Source organism: Peromyscus leucopus, chromosome 20, assembly GCF_004664715.2.
Source record: "Peromyscus leucopus breed LL Stock chromosome 20, UCI_PerLeu_2.1, whole genome shotgun sequence".
NCBI lineage: Eukaryota > Metazoa > Chordata > Mammalia > Rodentia > Cricetidae > Peromyscus > Peromyscus leucopus.
Window position 1 is genome coordinate 39,157,732 of NC_051080.1, and position 17,806 is coordinate 39,175,537.

The 17,806-nt window shown below is 55.6% G+C and overlaps 2 protein-coding genes across 2 annotated transcripts in view; one reads left to right on the forward strand and one right to left on the reverse strand.

The window, feature by feature from the left end:
* Window positions 1-9,486, forward strand: part of Srebf2 (sterol regulatory element binding transcription factor 2) — a 62,634-nt gene extending 53,148 nt beyond the window's left edge. The window contains exons 15-19 of the mRNA XM_028871240.2: window positions 376-508; window positions 1,951-2,119; window positions 3,727-3,912; window positions 7,255-7,366; window positions 7,846-9,486. Of these exons, the coding sequence (XP_028727073.1) occupies window positions 376-508; window positions 1,951-2,119; window positions 3,727-3,912; window positions 7,255-7,366; window positions 7,846-8,066 (821 nt within the window). The 3' untranslated portion in view covers window positions 8,067-9,486. The remainder of the gene's footprint in view (window positions 1-375; window positions 509-1,950; window positions 2,120-3,726; window positions 3,913-7,254; window positions 7,367-7,845) is intronic.
* Window positions 9,487-11,132: 1,646 nt separating this feature from the next.
* Shisa8 (shisa family member 8) lies at window positions 11,133-17,612 on the reverse strand. Its single transcript, XM_028871242.2, has 4 exons — window positions 15,635-17,612; window positions 12,665-12,798; window positions 11,935-12,081; window positions 11,133-11,725 (listed from the first exon to the last, which is right to left on the reverse strand). Exons 1-4 carry the CDS (start codon window positions 16,156-16,158, stop codon window positions 11,331-11,333), a joined length of 1,200 nt encoding a protein of 399 aa, XP_028727075.1. The 5' UTR covers window positions 16,159-17,612; the 3' UTR covers window positions 11,133-11,330.
* Window positions 17,613-17,806: the final 194 nt, after the last annotated feature.

A 17,806-nucleotide genomic window follows, 5' to 3' on the forward strand; every position in this document is an offset into this window, starting at 1 on the left:
TCAGAGGCAGACAGATCTCTACGTTTGAGGCTACTCTGGTCTACATAATGAGTCCCAGGATAGCCGGGGCTACAAAGAAAAACCCTCTCTCCGAAAATAAACAAAAATCTAACCTTAAAAAAGAACATTTTTGTTAAACTTCTTTTCAAACTGGTTTCCTAATGATGGAGTATCAAATATGGGATTAATGGATTAATAGGCGTGAACATGTTAAGGTTCTTGATACATATTGTCAGATCATGTAGGCGGGTAACCCAAAGAACCTTTACCCATCACCACAACATGAAGATGACACATGCCATTGAGGCCACAGAGTTCCTCAGACTTGGTTCCAGTGGGTACTAACGGGTGCTTCCTGCGGCTGTTCCCATCCAGGTCCAGATATCATCTGTAGGTGGTGGACATCCGCAATCACTATGGCCATCAGCTGGCTCCAGGGAGATGATGCAGCTGTGCGCTCTCATTTTACTGAAGTAGAACGGGTCCCCAAGGCCCTGGAAGTGACTGAGTGCGTAAGCTCCTCAACTGTTCGTCTACTCCTCTCCAAGGGAATCTTATGTGAGGTAGCAGAAGGGAGCAGGTCCACAGAGCCATGCTGATCTGGGGTCAGAACTCTACAACAGATGGGAGCTGGAGGAGGGGCAAAGGAGCCACAGAGACATGATCTAGGTCGGCACAGCCCTCCCTCTGTGTGTGTTCTGCGTAGCTCTTCGGGCGCCTTAGCAGCTATCCCTGATGCTTAGGCCACCTCCTCCCTTCTGCTTCCGTGATGCCATGTGATACAGATGAAAAGAGCATCACCCCTGGCAAATTCAGAAGCAGCAGTGGGATGTAGTTATGGCCACTGCAGGGAGTCCTGCAGCTTGTGTGGACTCTATTTCGGTTTCCTTACAGTTTCCACTCCCGTCAGCCTTGTCTGCTCTGTGTGTGTGCATGCACATCTACTCAGACGTGTGCTTGTCATGGCGCACATAGAGAACTCAGAGACAGCTTACAGAAACGTGTTCTTCCCCTCCGCCTGATGGGTTCGGGGACCAAAAGGCCATCAGGCTTGGTGGCAAGCACCTTTACGTGCTGAGCCATCTCTCCAGCCCTCAGCCTCTTTTATTGCTAAAGTACCTATAGCATGAAGCATAGCCAGAGACTTTGACGTTCTTGTTGTCTCAACCTTGGAGCTGTCTAACGGTTGGTTAATGATAAACAACCCTACCTGCTGATACCCTGGCTGTTTTTGGTGAGATCTGGGTGTTTGTGGTAAAATTATAAAATGCTATAAGGCAAAAAGTCCACCTGGGGTTCTGTCTTGAAAGCCAAAACACATTTCTTGCCAAATAGAATTCTTCCCAGAGCACAGAAGGGCCGCAGAGAGTGGGAGGGAGCAGTTTGAGCTGTCCCCGTTTCGTTTAAGTGGCCCTATGTTTAAGTCCCCATCCATAAACACCCAGCCCTGTACCCACCCTGCATAGCTGTCCCACCTGAGTGTGTCTGCCTTGACTCACCTAGAGACTGAGGCTCAGCAGTATGTTATCTAAAGTCGCTTGGCCACTGAGCCGCAGAGCCACAGCAGACAGCAGCCATGCCTCATAGGCATCCCTCTTACCAGTGTTCTCGGCTCCTCTGCTCCTGAGAACGGGTGAGTGGGAACCCTTGCCAACTCAACGCCATCACTTCTCATTCTCTCCCCAATCCAGAGACGTTAGCACCAAATCTGGGTCTCTGGTCACCTCTAGCACCAAGTAAAGGAATACCGAACAGGTAAAGGCTTGACTTGGCTCACAACCAGTGTTTCCTAACTGAAGCTGGCTACAGGATATCACTGTGACATCAATTATAGTGACAGCAGATACTGCAGTGATAGAGGGTGTGACGATCCCAATCTGAGGCTTATCCACCTGTTTGTAACCCAGCTAATATGCTCTCCCCTGCTTTCTCCTCCGGTTCCTGCTCTAGGAGTCCCTTGGTGAAGGCCGTCTTCTATGCCTGTAAAGCCATGCATGCCTCACTCTCTGGGAAAGGAGATGGGCAACAGAATTCCTTCTGTCATTGTGAGAGGGCCAGTGGTCACCTATGGAGCAGTCTCAACGTCAGTGGAGCTACTTCTGATCCTTCACTTAACCATGTGAGTGGGGACCTTAGCCCCTCCAGACAGACAGCACTGGGGTCTGGTCTGTGTGAATGCTCCCACGCCAAGTTTACCTAGCCTGTCGGATTGTCTAAGAGACACAGAAGCCAGAATAGTAGTTCCCTTCCCCAGAATGGGTCCTCCTGGGGCAGGCATACCTTTTGGTTCCTGGGGCAAATGTGTTTGCACCTTCTCCTCTCCTTGGCTCCCTTAATCCCAGATCCTGCTAGCCGGCAGCTTCCTATAAGCCACAAATGAACTGGCCAGGGCTCTGCATCTCTCCAGGTAGTCTGTGCTACCTCCTGAGACTCTACAGTCCCTCAGGCCTGTGTGGCCCGCTGCACACCTGGCGGGTTGCTGTGGTGCATTGTAGTTGCATTGCATGTTCTGGCCGTACCTGTGCAATGTTCCCACAGTGCATCACAGAGGCCTGCCCTGGCTTCCCACTGTACAGTGACCAACGGTCTCAACACTGGAGGGGACACTGGTTGGAGGGCACTGCTAAAGGCCGAATCCTCCTGGGAGAATGAGGAGGATAGAATGTCACAGCTGGTCCCCTAGGAATGTGTGGTGTAACTCCAGAGAGGAGGGAAGGTCAGAACTAGTTGCTCTCTGGGCTTTAGTCCCAAGTAGCTGGGCTAGACTTTCAAGGTAGTGGTTGTCAGCAGGCATAGGTGCTTCATTGAAATCAGGACAGCATGTCAACCCTACAAGGATAGCCACTGTTGGGCTTCCTTAGGTCTCCCCGTGTATATCTTCATGAGGAAACCATTGTCAGCCACATTGGAGGAACTAGAAAGTTTGTAGTGGCCATCCTTGGAGCTGTGGTTCCTAGGTAGCAGTCCAGGGTGGGAGAGCGTTGTCAAAGAGCAAGATCCAGGCCTGGCTACTTTCCCACACCCAAAGATGTTGTTCTGACACCTACAACTTAGAAATGCCAGCTTTGGTAGGAAGTTTCTCATCTGTGTTCCCCCCTGAGGCTGTCAGCAGCCATAAGATGGTAGCCAAGGGTTAGGGACTTGTGCAGGCATGGGGCAGTCCAGGTCTGGGCAGCATGGTACCCCAAGTCCAGTGCCTACAGGAAAGCAGAAACCACCGAGGTGAGATGAGAAGTGGCCTGCAGGAAATCTCGTGGTCCATTTAGAGCAGCTCTCCTTACTGCTGCACGTGGTCCTGGTGGGCTGTGGGGACAAGGAGCTGCCTTGTCAGCCGTTTCGGAGTCCACACAGCTCCTGCTGTGCATGCAGAGCGCAGTTTTGTAAATGCTCGTGCAGCTGTGCTGCCATGTCCATTTTATAGATGAGGAAACTAAGGAAATCTGTGCCCTGAGACCCACAAGGACTTTCTCCCTGCCCCTACTCCCTGTGCTGTGTCCCTTTTAGAGCTTTCATTTTCTTCCTTGGGGAACGATGAAACAGACCTCCTACCTCCTGGGGAAAGGATTAGGTTCCCCACAGCTGTCCTTTCAATGCCAGCCCCTGGGTTTTGCACTTCAGGCCCTGGCGCTTCTAAGTGTTGGGCTGAGGGAAGGTCTGCAAGGTGCTGGGGACCTTGCATTAGGCATAGGCCAATCACCTGTCTCTTCCTTTTGGTTTATCCCCTAGGTGGTCCAGCTGCTCACCTGTGACCTACTACTGTCCCTGAGGACAGCACTCTGGCAAAAGCAGGCAGGTGCCAGCCAGGGTCTGGGTGAGACCTACCATGCATCAGGCACTGAGCTGGCTGGCTTCCAGCGGGACCTGGGCAGCCTGCGCAGGCTGGCCCATAGCTTCCGCCCGGCATACCGCAAGGTGAGGCCTAGCAGGCTGGTGGGATGTGCAGATTAGCATGTGTGGGTCCTGGGCCCCAGGTCCCTTCGTAGGCATATATTGTGAAGGTGACTCTCTGAAGTCAACCACATGACCTGTCAGGCACCTACTGGGACTCAACACTAAGCTGGGTGCCATGTGTTCCTTTGCATATGCCCAGCCCAAAGCCATGTGTCACCAGTCAGGCACACAAGAGCTTCAGAGGGCAGAGGAGCAACTAAGGATCTCCCAGTCCTGGCCACAAGGGAGTCTGGCAGTCATAAGTAGTTGTCAGCCTTACCCTAGAGCCACTCTCAAAGCGAAATTCACTGACTCACTTTCTAAGCCACTTGGGAACTGCTCTGCCGCCTTCTCTCCACAGCACCCCAGCTCCGGCTCTAGGAGCCGAGCTCAGCCTCTGAGGACAGTCGCACAACTGCACTGATACTAGGCTCAAGTCATTCCTTCTGTTTATGTTGCCCACTAGAATGATGCACTGGGCCTTTCGTTTTGTTCAGAGCAGAGTCAGTATATTGCCTAGGCTGGCATTGAACTCCTGGCCTCAAGTAATCCTCCTGTCTTAGTCCGTCTCAGCACCTTGTATAGGGAATTGCAAGCACATACCTCCAAGCTTAGATTGCATTAAACATTTCAAGTTGGGGGACAAGGGGGTGACTAGAACTTGCTGTGTCAACCAGGCTGGCCTTGAACTCAGTGAGATTCATCCAACTCTGTCTCCCAAATGCTAGGATTAAATGGTGCACCACCATGCCCAGCTTAACAACGTATTTAAATTTTTTATTTGTCACATAATAATTAAACATTTATAGGTTGTATATAGAATACATATTTATTACAAGTTAATCTATACATAATGTGTAATAATCATAGTTGGCATACCCTTCACTTCATTTTTTGTTTTTATTAGATTATATTAATTATACATAATGGGTTTCATGGTGACATTACTATGCATGTACACATATGGATATAATGTGCTGTCTTCCTGTTCTCTCCTGTTACCCTCCCCTCCTCACTCCCGCAGCTCCCGTTCCTCTTCCCGGCCAGTCGCTCTCTGCTTCCATGTTTGTTGTTGTTTTGTATTTTAATGGCCCAGTCAATTTCATCAAGTTTGTTCTTAGGCTCATGGGACCTTAACCAGTGGCTCCACCGCTGACGATAATGTCTCTCCGTCTCCCATCAATCAGTTATTGCATATAGATCTCACGAGAGGGCTGAGACCACATGAGCTCCACCTGTTCCATGACAGGAAGTTGTTGAGCCCAATCCTGTGCAGATCTCATGAAAGCGATTTTAGCTTCTGTTCATTGCAGAGTACAGATCCAGAGTGCACTGGCTGTGTCCTGCCCAGAAGCCAGTGTTCCACAACACTGCCTCACTTCTGCTGGGAAGAAATCCCTTATCCTAAGGTCCAGCCTCATGGTGGTACTGACACTGTGTGCAGCAAGCCGTGACAGTGGTACAGCAGAAAGATATAGTCCTCAGAGCACCGGACTGGCTGTGAGAAGTGTGCTTGCCTAGAGCGCACAGAGCCCTGCATCAGTCGCCAGCACCACATGAGTCTCAAGTGTGAGGATGGCACACACTGAAATCTTAGCACTTAGGAGATAACAGCAGAAGGATCAGGAACAACCCAAAGTCACCTGAGGCCACATAGTGAGTTCGAAGCCAGCAGGGGCTATATGAGACCTTACCTCAACCAAAAACGAGAGAGAAGTGTACCCCAAAATTTGGGCCGCACTTACCTTATGGAATGCACTCAGGTCAGACCTCTGGTCTGCTCACAGACTGGCTGGCATTGAAGACCTCCTTTAAAATGCCTTCCCTTCCCCACCTCCCCAAATTTCCTCCCAGCATCACTGAGGAGCATCACTGCCTACTCAGGCTGGAGCAGGAGTATTGCAAATTCAAGGCCAGCCTATACAACTTAGCAAGACCTCCTCTCAACGTTTAAAAGGCTGAGGATACAGCTCTGTGTGGAGAGCTTGCCAGGCATGTGTAAGGTCCTAGTTCCTATCTCTACTACTGGGGAAAGAAAAACAAGTTAGAGACCTAGACCTGGGCCTCCATCCACCAGTGATTCTGTTTACCTCAACGCTGCTGCTTTAGGCCAGTGATGGCTCAGCAGGGAAGGACGCTTGCTTTCAAGCTTGATGACCTGAGTTCAGTCCTCAGCACCCATATGGTGGAAGGCGAGAAGCAACTCCCAGGGGTCATCCTCAGACCTCCATGTGCATAATGTGGCATTTACTCTCCACACTCACATGTTCACACAACAAAAGACATTTTTTTCTTTGAGCTGCCATGGTAGGTGGCTCACGCCTTTAATCCCAGCACTTGGGTGGCAGAGGCACAGGGATCTCTGTGAGTTTGAAGCCATTGTGGTGTACAACAGGAGTTCTAGGCCAACCAGGACTACACAGTAAGACCCTGTCTCAGAAACAAACAAAGAGCTACTGACTTATCCCAGGAAACATGTCCCGGGCCCAGCCAACCCACCTACAGCCCACCTGTGACCAAAGAGCAACGAGTGGCTGAACACAAAATCATAAACTTAAGAGCCAGGTGTGGTGGCGCATGCATGTAATCCCAGTACTCGGGAGGCAAAGGCAGGTGAATCTCTTGAGTTCAAGGCCAGCCTGGTCTACATAGTGAGTTCCAGAACAGCCGGGACTACACAGAGAAATGCTAAGAAAAGAAAAAGAAAAAAAACCCTGAACTTATAATGAGATTTCTGTGTATGTGATCTTTTGCCAGTGGGGAAGGGAGGGAAGGGGAGGGGAGGGGAAGGGAGGGCTGGTTTTATTGCACAGTTCTTAGGCATGGCCTTGTAGAAGACAGTGTTGGGTTGCAATGTCAAAGGGCCAAACAAGACTGTGAGTCCAGACTCCGTTCCTTTCTGAAGAAATAAGATATTGAACTTGATACCAACCTAGCCGTTGCCCCTCATTCCTCTCTCTCCTCCTTTGTCCTTTTGGCCTACTGGGACACAGCCTTCAAGGACAAGGCTTCACCCTAACTCGCCTTCAAACCCTAGAGAATACCGCAGGGCTTTGTTGCCACCAGGAAAAGCTCCCTCTGGCCTCTGGCTCATCTAGTATTGCTCCTGCCCAGCGGCTGGCCTGTGCTCTGTCCCCATTCCTACGGTTCATCTAGGTTTCTAGCTTGACTTGAGGACAAGGTAGGTTGCTCTGCAGGAGCGAGAAGGGCAGGGTGATATGGAGAAGAGAGAGGGAGGTAGAAGAGGAGGTTGCTCGAGACATAGCCACTAGGATTAGACGGGCCAGAACCCAAGAGTTTGACTGAGGCCCCTGTACCGTCCAGGTGTTCCTGCATGAAGCCACTGTGCGCTTGATGGCCGGAGCCAGCCCCACCCGCACACACCAACTGCTGGAGCATAGCCTGCGGCGGCGTACCAGTCAGAACAGCAAGCATGGTGAGTGCAGCAGCTCCCTCCCTCACCACAGGCCTGCCTGGGGGGCCTTGCACTCAGGGAGGAGGGAGGAGGGAGCCCTGGTATCTGGCAGAGTGTGCTCTACACACTTGCCTCTCTTGGCTACTTAGTGGAGCTGGCACTTGACTCAGTGGGCAGCAGGGATGGTGTTAGCTGAGTGTCATGAATGGATGTCGGCTTAGGAGATCGTCCAGTGCAGAAGCAGGGAGGAGTGATGTGGTTCACATAGCTCAGCCCACACAGTGGCTGTATGTCAATGGCCCAGTGAATTTCATCATCAAGTTTGTTCAGAGGCTCATGGACCTCACCAATGGCTACACGCCTCCAAGTCCATCTTCTGTCCTGTGAGGAGGACTTGGGAGAGAGCAGAACATATCTCCTCACAGGCTGAGGGGTGAGTTCAACAAATGAGGCCACACGAAGTCCTTGGGACCAGGCTTACATAAATCTCACTCCCACAGGAGAGGTAGACACCTGGCCCGGCCAGCGAGAGCGAGCTACTGCCATCCTGCTGGCCTGCCGCCATCTTCCACTGTCTTTCCTGTCTTCCCCGGGCCAGCGGGCAGTGCTGCTGGCTGAAGCTGCCCGCACCCTGGAGAAGGTGGGTGACCGGCGTTCCTGCAACGACTGCCAGCAGATGATTGTCAAGCTGGGTGGTGGCACTGCCATCGCTGCCTCCTGACCACGCCGGGGCTTGGTCCACCTCTTTCCACCTTTGTCTCTGTCTCCCAGGATCCTCCCTCTGTCTCTCAGACTGTCTCCCCATCTGTTTTCCTCCCTCCTCCAAGAGCTGTGAGGATGAAGGCAAGACTGACTTTCTGAGCTGGCACCTGTCAAGGCTTTGGGATCATTCCAGGCCAGTAGCGCCATGGGCAAAGCTCCTTAAGACTGCTGCGGTAAATGCCCATGGCTAAGCCCAGGTGGGCTGAGAAGAAAGGTGGTCTGAGCAGGAATGGGGTGATCGCCTCCCTTGAAAGTAACATGGGGTGCTGCCGAGCCCCGCCCCAGCCCTCTGGAGACTCTGAGTGCCCCTCTCTGCCTCTTTGGGGTTTTGTTATGTTTTTCTTTTTTCTTTTTTTATCATCAGGCTTTCTCTGGGAGCTAGGTTTCTGTGCACCAGAGAGCATTTTGGACTTATCTGGCATGCCCCTTTTTATACAGATGTTTTTATATGTGTGTACTTGGGCCTGCCACGATACAGGGCAAAGTTGCTATGGCATCTAGATTTCTCCCTGGGCCTGCATTCTCTCCCCTAGGCCTGCCTAAGCCTGGTCATTGTTTTCTCATCATTACAAGGGACAGCCAGGGAAGGAAGGGAGCCCAGCCCTGGGGAGGTGGGTGGGAGGCAGGGGCAGGTCTAGGGATGGATAAAATAATGTTGGCATTGTTTTTTAATTTTTTTAAAAAATAAATGGTATCTTATTTAATTGTCCTGTTCCTTCCCACTCTTCCACCCCCTGAGATGGCAGCCTGAGCTCAGGGTAGGCCCAAGGGGCTGGACAGGATGAAGCCACCATTGGGTCTGGGATCCAGGGGTCTTCAGCATGATTTTTTTTTTTTCCTTTCTACCCCCAGCCTATATCCTACCTCCCATAGAGCCTCTTTTTATCCCTAATCCTGTCTGTGAATAGGCCAGGGTGGCAGACGCTGGTCCCAAGCCCTCCCCACCAGCAAGCCTCTCTCTTTCAGGGTAGGCAGCAGGAATCAGGTTATCTTGCCTTGAGATGGGGGAGTCCTAGGAAGAAGAGTGGTCCTGCTTTTCTGGACTGCTTGGCTCAGGGCTTCCTGCGAGACTTGAGAGGAGCCCTCCCTCCTCGTGCTTCTTCAGGCTGGTTGAAGCAGAGAGTAGGTGGGGCGGGCCCTTCCTATGCTTGGACCCCACCTATCCTATCCTCTGTCTCTATATCCCGACTGTCACTATAATTTATGGCCCCACCCATGGGGCAGCCCGGCCCTTGTGTCCTGTGTATATACTGTGCCTTTTCTCCTTGTTGAGGGGTGGGAGGGTGGTTTTTCACTGAACGGGATACACCTATGTCTTCCTTCATTCACCATGTGCTAGACATAGGGTTATTCAATAAACACAGATTGGTACCACCTAACACAGGCTGTGTGAGTCTGTAGTATGACCTCTGCGATGACTTAACCAAATGACTGCCGAACTTGGCCAGCAGTGAGCTAGGGACTGAGCGCAGCCAGGTGGCTGCAGTCCGATGGGCCTTCCTTGCCCACAGGCGTACCTGACACGCTGTAGGGATGGGTGAGGGTCTGGGTGAAAGGGCTGTTATCCGGGTTCCAGCCCCTTGCCTGGCCGTGGAGCTGGCTGGCTGGCGGCACGTCTTTGAACTTGAGGTGTCAAGTCACTCCTCCATCAGGTGGGCCACTCCTTCGTTTCCACTTACTGGAGGCAGGTCCTAAGCAGCTCACCAGTTGGTGGCCACGTACAAGTACCGTTCTGTATTTCCCAGCAGTCGCTTTGGTGAACTGCCCCGAGCCTCCACTTGCATGCATGCAGAATGGGATGGCTAATTCCTACCTTTGACCTCAGCACCGCAGGCGTACTGCTCGTTTAGAGCGATGTGAGACATGTGAATTACCAGTGTTCGGTGAGTGCTTTGTGAAGCTGGTCAGAGGTGGGTGGTAAGACCACACGGAGTATTTGGGCCTTGGTAGAGGTAGAATGGAGGATTCATTCCATCTGAGAATGAGCCCGAGGCTGAACTGTTTGGTGTGTGGCTGTGTCCTGTTCATCTGTGCTCATCTGGCCGAGGAACAACCCTGCACCACATGCTAAGGGGCAGCAGCAGAGGAGTACCCTGCAGAGGTTAGAGCAGCCAGGAGGGCCAACCAGCACACTCACTTGGCCTCCGCCTAGCCCCGGCGAACACACAAGGCTCTTGAGCAGAAGGGTCACGCTTCAAGACCTTCATCAGCGTGGCAGGTGGCCCGAGTGACCCTGGGCAAGGTACTTAGGTCCCCAAACCTTCATCTCCTTATCTGCAGACAGCCCCCCATAGGTCTCTTAGGATTAGAGATGGCAACAAATAGTACCAGTGTGCCAACCCTGGGAACGAACGAAGGGCATATACCTCACCTGGCTGTAGCTAGGGTATCCCCACACACACCAGAACCTGGAACTGAGGGACTTGGGGAAGATGCAAAGAGGCTATGACAGTACCCTGGGCCTCGGCCAGGTACTGGGAGCTTCTGGCAGGAAGCGGGAGAGAGCTGGCTGTGCCAACCCCCTTGCAGCGGGAGCACCCCAAGGGAGGGGCATTGCCAGGCTTGCATTCCAACATCTCCATCCCCCTAACCCCAGAGCAGCTCCCGGGAGGAGGCGAGGCTCCTCTCTCCTGAGCACCAGATGTCCATGTGGCCCATACCCATTAGGGGGGTGGCCCTGGGCCAATCTGGCCAAGCAGCCTGCAGGCCAGGAGCCGGCCTGGGGCCAGACTGAGGATCAGCCAGGCTGAGCTAACTCAAACTGTTGAGTGAGAGATCAGATGCGGGTGGGGAGGGGCTAGCCTCTAGGAGAGCACATAGACACCCACACACACACACACAGGGGTCCAACAGACCCTCTGCCCTGAACCCAGGCCTTAAGATGACTCAGGCCTACCTGCTCTCTTCTATGACTCCTTCAGCTCTGAGCAACAACGTTTGGCATTCACCCGAGCCACGCTCTCTGGCTACTTCTCTCTGGCTTGCACTACGGTCTTGTACAGTCAATGACTGACGATCCCCTTGGGACTGGAACCACATTAGAGGGTTTATTTACACAGGTACGGATAGCCCTACATTCCCAAGGGCAGAACACCTGGCCCTACCCTTTTGGCCCCTTGAGCCACAGGCTCCAAATGTCCCCAGTCCCGTCTGGATCGAAGCCAGCACTGCCACTCCACGGCCTGGGGCCCAGGACCACGCAGAAGGCTCGATCAGTTCGGCTTCAGACGGTGACCTCGGCCTTGCTGTTGGTGCTTAGGTGCCGGGGCCCTCTGCCCGCGCTGCTGTAAAAGGTGGCGGGCTGCGCGCTGAAGGCCTCGGGCAGCTTCTCCACGCTGAACTGACGCCGCGGCACGTGGCTGGGCCGCCGGGGCGCAGGGGAGACCTGAGCCACCAAGTGGCCGCGGGGAACCGGCCGCGCGGGGCGGCCCGCGGTCCAGGCCGCATAGGGGACCGAGGAGACAGGGCCGGCGGGAGGTACGTAACCCGGAGGGGCCCAGGGACAGGCTTCGAGCAGCGCAGGCAAGTCCTCCGGAGGACGCGGGGTCCGCGCAGGGAGGGTCCGCGGAGCCGGCTCGGTAGAGGGAAAACGTTGATAGAAGTCCTGGGGTGCAGCCTCTGCAGGGGCGGGGGGCGGGGGAGGGACAGGACGGAGCGGGTCAGGCATCGCAGCACCTGCCCTAGGAGTCGGGGGTCAGCTGCTGAGGGGGCTGATTGGCTGCTTGGGGACGTCCTGAGCTCTGATTGGCCAAGCCGGCTACCCTTGAGGGCAAGAAGGTTGTATCCCTGCATCCCTGGGGAACTGGCGCCAGCAACATGCACCTCACCTGTGGCCTTGAGGGCTGCTGCTTTGAGAGTGGCGAACTTGGTGTAGTCGGGCTGCAATGTCAGGCTGCCGCCACCCTGCAGCCGGGGGCCGCGCGGGGGACCCGGGGTAGCAGATCCCAGAGGTGCATTATTGAGGCGTTTCTTGTCTAGAGGGGAGTCGGGGACGGGGGGGGGGGGTAGAGAAAGAAAGCCGACCTTGCCTACGCCACCACTCTTCTCAACGCCCTCCCCCACAGCAGCTCCAGGCAGCTTGGAGCATGGATGGCTGTCCGAACGTTCTGGCTTGGCTCACAAAAACATGAACAATGGCCGCAAAGCCCCGAAGGATGCTACCCCATTGGATGGCTTGCTCGCTAGCAAGGCGCTGCTGAATCCCCACAGAGATGCAAGGGCACTGAACTCCTCCGGAACCCGACATGTAGAAGGTTGGGGGAACCGCCGAGAAGACCAAGAGGGTGGGTTCCAGACCCCACAGGCCAGAGCCTGGGAACCACAGCCCTAGCCAGTATATCCTGAATCTGGAGCCTTTCTCACAGCACCCTTGCCCAAGAGATGGTTCCTCTCCACCAGGGCTTGGTCCAGACCCCAATCACACTCCTGCACCGGCAACACATAGGGCAGCCGCTGTCCCACCCCCGCTCCCTAGCCAACCAAGCGACTCTCCCCACTCCCAGCACCTCCTCCACTGACTCCACAGATGGGTCGATGCCCATCCACTAGCCTACTCACCTGTGTTGTTGAGGGGGGAACCCCGAAGAACACCATCACCCATTTGGACCTGGACACAGTTCCCCAGGTGTGGGCCCAGAGGTGGAGGCAGGGGTTCCTGGGGGCTCGGCTGCTTGAGAAGTTCTGTCAGTGTCCTGTGGAGAAGGAAAGATGCCTAGGGGACTTACAACCCTCTGCCTCCCCATCAGCCAGATAAGGCTGGCAGGAGCCACCACTGTCTCCTTCGTTTTGTTTTGATCCCTCCCTCACCACCACCACACACACACACACACACACACACACACCCCGGAGCTGAGGACCGAACCCAGGGCCTTGTGCTTGCTAGGCAAGCGTTCTACCACTGAGCTAAATCCCCAACCCCTTATTTTATTATTTTATGCATATGGTGTTTTGCCTGTAGCACATGCTTGCTTGGTGCTCTCAGAGGCCAGAAGAGGACATCCGATTCTTGGAACTGGGGTCACAGGTGGCCATAAACCAGTGCTTCTCAACCTTCCTCATGCTGCGACCCTTGAATACACTTCCCCATGTTGTGGTGATCCCCCACACACACCCATAAAATAATTTTTGTTGCTACAGGTCCTCTGAAAGAGTAGCCAGTGCTCTTAACCACTGAGCCATCTCACCAGCCCCCCACGGTCTCACTTTGTATCTCTGGGCAGTTCCTTGAACCTCTCTGGACCTACCCTTCTGTCCTTTCTAGTGACTGACCTCAGATATCTCATTTCCCCTACCAGGCATGACCCGTCAGCCTCACTTGTGGTCCCAAGATGGCCATCTCCCAAAGCAGGTCAGGCAAGTAATGAGGTCATATGGAACGAGGGCCACCTCGTCTTCCTGAGGTTCCTTCCCGAAGTTCACTCCCCGAGACCCTCCCTGTTGAGGTCCCAGCAAAGCTCTCTGCATCCAGTCCCCTTCTCTTCACCTCCTCCCACACTTTTTTTTTAAAGACAGGGTTTCTCTGTGTAGTTTTGGTGCCTGTCCTGGATCTCTCTCTCCGTAGACCAGGCTGGTCTCGAACTCACAGAGATACTGGCTCTGCCTCCTGAGTGCTGGGATTAAAGGTGCATGCCACCACCGCCTGGCTCCTCCCATACTCTTATTCATTCAGATGCTGCCAGAGTCCCTCCTCCAAGGTCTCCCTTACCTGCACCCTGCAATGTAGGTTTCTGCTGGGCCTGGGACCTAGCTGTCCCACAGGCAAGGAAGGCAGACAATGAAGAGATTCCCTCTGTGACAGTCCTGCACCCAAAGGCTGTGTGACCTTGGCTAGCTGCCTCCCTGGGTCCCCAGCACACCCAGCCCCCACCCAGCTGTGACAGTGTCTGGCTGAGCCTTTCCCATAGGCAGCCCGGCCTTCAGCCCAGCTGCCTGCAGTACCCAGAACCCATGATTTCCTCCTACTCCGTCTGACCCTCCTTCTGGGACTGGGTTATGACTAATGAATGAAGAGGCCTAATGGAAGACACCTGAAGCGGCCAAGGATCAGCTGCAGGCAGGGTGGCAGGGTCTAAAAGGGTCTGCAGCCTGCCTGAGTGGACACATACCAGGACGAGCACTGATAATCCAGTTCTCCCAAGTAAAGGCGGAATTATTGTGCCTCTGGGCCTTTGCACACACAGACTCCAAAGCCTGCGTCAATCCCCTCCGTGCCCTCCGAGACCTCCCCTAGCCATCTGTATCGGCATGGCAGAATTAAAGAGACATTTGGGCAGGGGTTCAGAACACACCCGCCTAGGAGCCCAAAGAGGAGAGTCAAGGCACATTCTCATGGGCATATAACCAGATCGGGATTTGCAGACAGGTGTTGCACATGAACAAGCCGGCTATGGACTAGCCCAACCACCCCTCCACCCCAATGGGTCTCAGCTCCCATTGCCTCTCTGACCCACTGCTACCTCTGTCCTGCACCAGAGATCCCAAATTCAGAGGCTGAGCCTCTGCAGCATTCAGAACACACACACACACACACACACACACACACACACACACACACACACACACCACTCATGCTGGCCATTCAGTAGCTAGGGGAGAAATCCAGGATCCCATCCCAGTTCTGCCCTCCAGCTGTCTGGAAGGGATGGGCTAAGTGGTCCGGTGGCAACAAGTCCCCTGCCTCTGCCCCATCCACATCTGGTCCACCAGGTTGGGGGAGGGGGACCTCTCTCTGCTGTCACTCCCGATGGCAGCCTGTTGCACGTGGTGTCAACAGTCTGACCAGGCTGGGACGTGGGTGGATAGGGAGAGCATACAAGCAGGACACAGGATTTGCTGGGGACATAAGCGGCGGAGGTGGAGAGAGAGCTCCAGGGTCAGGACAGAATCTCAGCTTTCCCATCCGGCTGAAAATTCAAAATAAGCTCAAAACTTGAGCCAGCACCTGGCAGATCTCCGAAACACACAGGTCTCTATTTCCTCCAACACTTGAGTCCCATCTGAGCAACCAGAGAGACAGACCTTTGCCTGGGGGCTATTGAGGGGACGCGCGTCTGAAACTCCAAGAATGAAGGTCAGGTTTGAGTCACACTGGGTTGGGGAAATGGATGGAGGTGGGAGGGAGGGAGGGGAAAGTGGGAGACGCAGCAGGGGAACCGGCCAAGCACCACCCTCTCCCTTCTCTCCGCCCAAGACCACCCTCCATACTGCCCCAGTCCGTGTCCTGCCTGGCCATCGTCCATGCATGCCCCCTCCCCTGGACGCCGAATTTTTGTCTTCCGCAGAAGAGGTTTAGAGCTACAAGGAGAACGACCCAGAGCCCAGGATAGGCAGGGAAGGTCAAGGGGAGAGGATATCAGGTGGCTCCTGCGGGGGCAGGAGAGAGAGATCCAGAAGAAACAAAAGCAAAAAGGGAGAAGGAGGCTGCCAAGAAGCCTAGACTTACAGGGGGGTCGAGAAGGGTGCAGTTGCAGGGGAATTTGGACCCAGGCGGGGACGGTGAGGGCGCGGCGGGCTGGAGGGCGCGCTCACCTGGTCACCGTGCGCCGAGCGCGCGGGCTGTGCGCTCTCTCCAGGCCCAGGCGTGCCCCGATGCCAATCAGCACGAGTAGCGCGGCCACACCGCACACCGCGTAGACCGCAGTGTGGCTGCGCTCGCGGCCCGGATCGCGCGGGGCGGCTGTGTCACGGGTGCGGGCGGGCGGCCGGCCAGTCTGCACCCAGGCCGGCGTGTCGTAGTTGGAGCAGCGGCTCTGGTCCAGGCGGCGCGGGCCGTCGTGGCAGCAGAAGCGGTAGCCGCACGTGCCGCAGCAGAAGCTGTAGACACCCGAGCTGCAGTTGAAGGGCGGGTCCCACTGGCCCATCACGTCGTAGTAGCCGCGGCAGCGGTCGCCTCCCTCCGGGGCCGCGGTGCCCGAGGCTGCGGGCTCCTGCGCCTCGGGAGCCCCCGCGCGGCCCGACGGCGACCCAGCCAGCAGCAGCGCCAGCCGGAATGCGAGCGGGAGCCCATGCAGGCGCCGGCCACCGCGCTGTCCCCGCGCCCCAGCGCGCTCCATGCAGCCGGCGCCTCCTGCTATTGCGCCCCGCGCATGGCTCGGCGCGCGGCCGCTCTGCCCGGCTCCCCCGCGCCCTCCGGGACCGGTCGCCCCGCTGTCCGCGCTGGCTCCGGGCCGACGCCTCCTGGTACGTCCGCGGCTCCAGACCCAAGTGAGCTCCGTGTGGAGTGCGCTGGGCTGGACCTCCGGTGGGCGCGCCCTCCTCCGGGGCTCACCTCGGACTGCTCACGGTGGAGCCCGGCGGCGGGGGCTCGCCGGCGCCGTCCCCGGCTCCCTCTGGCCCCGGCGGGCGGGCGGGGCCGGGGTCTTTCGGGGACTGAGCCGGGCGGCGGGTCGCCGGACACCGCTACCTTCCCGCCGCCCGCTCCGCGCTGCCCGCGCTCTGGCTCCGGCTCTGGCGCGGGCTCGGCGCGGGCTCGGAAGGGCGGGAGAGGGAGCGAGGGGAGGAGGGCGGGAGGGAGGCAGAACCGGGGGAGGAGCGCGGCCGCTGCGCCGGGAGGGAGGGCTTCTGTAGGGCCAGCGCTGCGGGCGCGCCCCACCAGGGACCCTCTCCAAGGCCTCCCTCAAATTGTCTGAAATGGACCCTCGAGGGGGCTCATCTTAGGGCTCTGGGGACTCGGATCTGGCCTTGGATGAGAGGTTCCCTTCTTTTTAAGTAAGGGGACAGAGGCATAGAGATCAAAGCAGCCTGGAATAGGCCGGGAAGGGTTGGCACCATCACCGCCCCCCCTCCCACGCCCCAATGTTCCTTCCTTCTATCTATTCTGATCGTGACATGAGTGAAGTCCTTCTACAATACAGGACCCCCAGCACAAAAATGGCGAAGAGGCAAACTTGGATCAACCCCTCGCTGGTCTGCCCCAGAGCATGCGCCCTGCTACCAAAACCTAGAGACATTTGGCTGGGGTCCTGGGATATCCCAGTTCTGGGCACAGCCAGGCCAGAACCCTCAGTGGTCTGCTCCCCTCCCCAGCCTCTGCCTTAGAAGGCTGACCAAGTCCTGGGGACCAGGTCAGTCGCACTCTCCTGTACGTACGTCCTTGGTCTCCCACTCCCAGCCACTCCCAGGTCCTTTCACAAGCTGAGGGAAAGAATGGCAGGGCAGGACCCAATCATCACCCACCCCCTCCAACCCCCGTTGAGTTTTTAAGGGGAATGTGACCCCGATGCTGGGCCTTGCTTCTCCCTGCTTCAGTGGTTACTGGTAAAATCAAAAGGTTTCCTGATACCTGCAATGATGAAGCAGTTCTGTAGACTCGGGAGGCTGAAGTGGGTAGACCACTTGGACCCACGACTTTGAACATCCTGGGCTACCCTGTCTCAAAATGCAAACAGAACAAAATAGTGTCCCACCCCTCAGGATGAAGCAGGGGTTGCTTGAGGCTGAATTGGTCTACATGGTGAGTTCCAGTCTTGATTGGAAAACCCTGCCTCAAGAAAAGAAAGAAAGAAGGAAAGAAAGCTAGCAATTTGGGTTTGGTGGCACATACCTGCAGGATTAGGAGTTCAAGACCAAGCTGGGCACTGGTGGCACACACCTTTAATCCCAGCACTCAGCTGGCCAGAGGCCTAGGCAGGCAGATCTCTGAGTTTCAAGACAGCCTGGTCTACAGAGTGAGTTCTAGGATAGCCAAGACTACACAGAGAA

Coding starts and splice junctions, on each gene's coding strand:
- Shisa8 (XM_028871242.2), bottom strand. CDS start 16,158: ATGGAGCGCGCTGGGGCGCGGGGACAGCGCGGTGGCCGGCGCCTGCAT. Junction 12,799..15,634: donor GCTCGGCGCACGGTGACCAG/GTGAGCGCGCCC, acceptor CCTTCTCCACAG/GACACTGACAGAACTTCTCA. Junction 12,082..12,664: donor TTCCCCCCTCAACAACACAG/GTGAGTAGGCTA, acceptor ACTCCCCTCTAG/ACAAGAAACGCCTCAATAAT.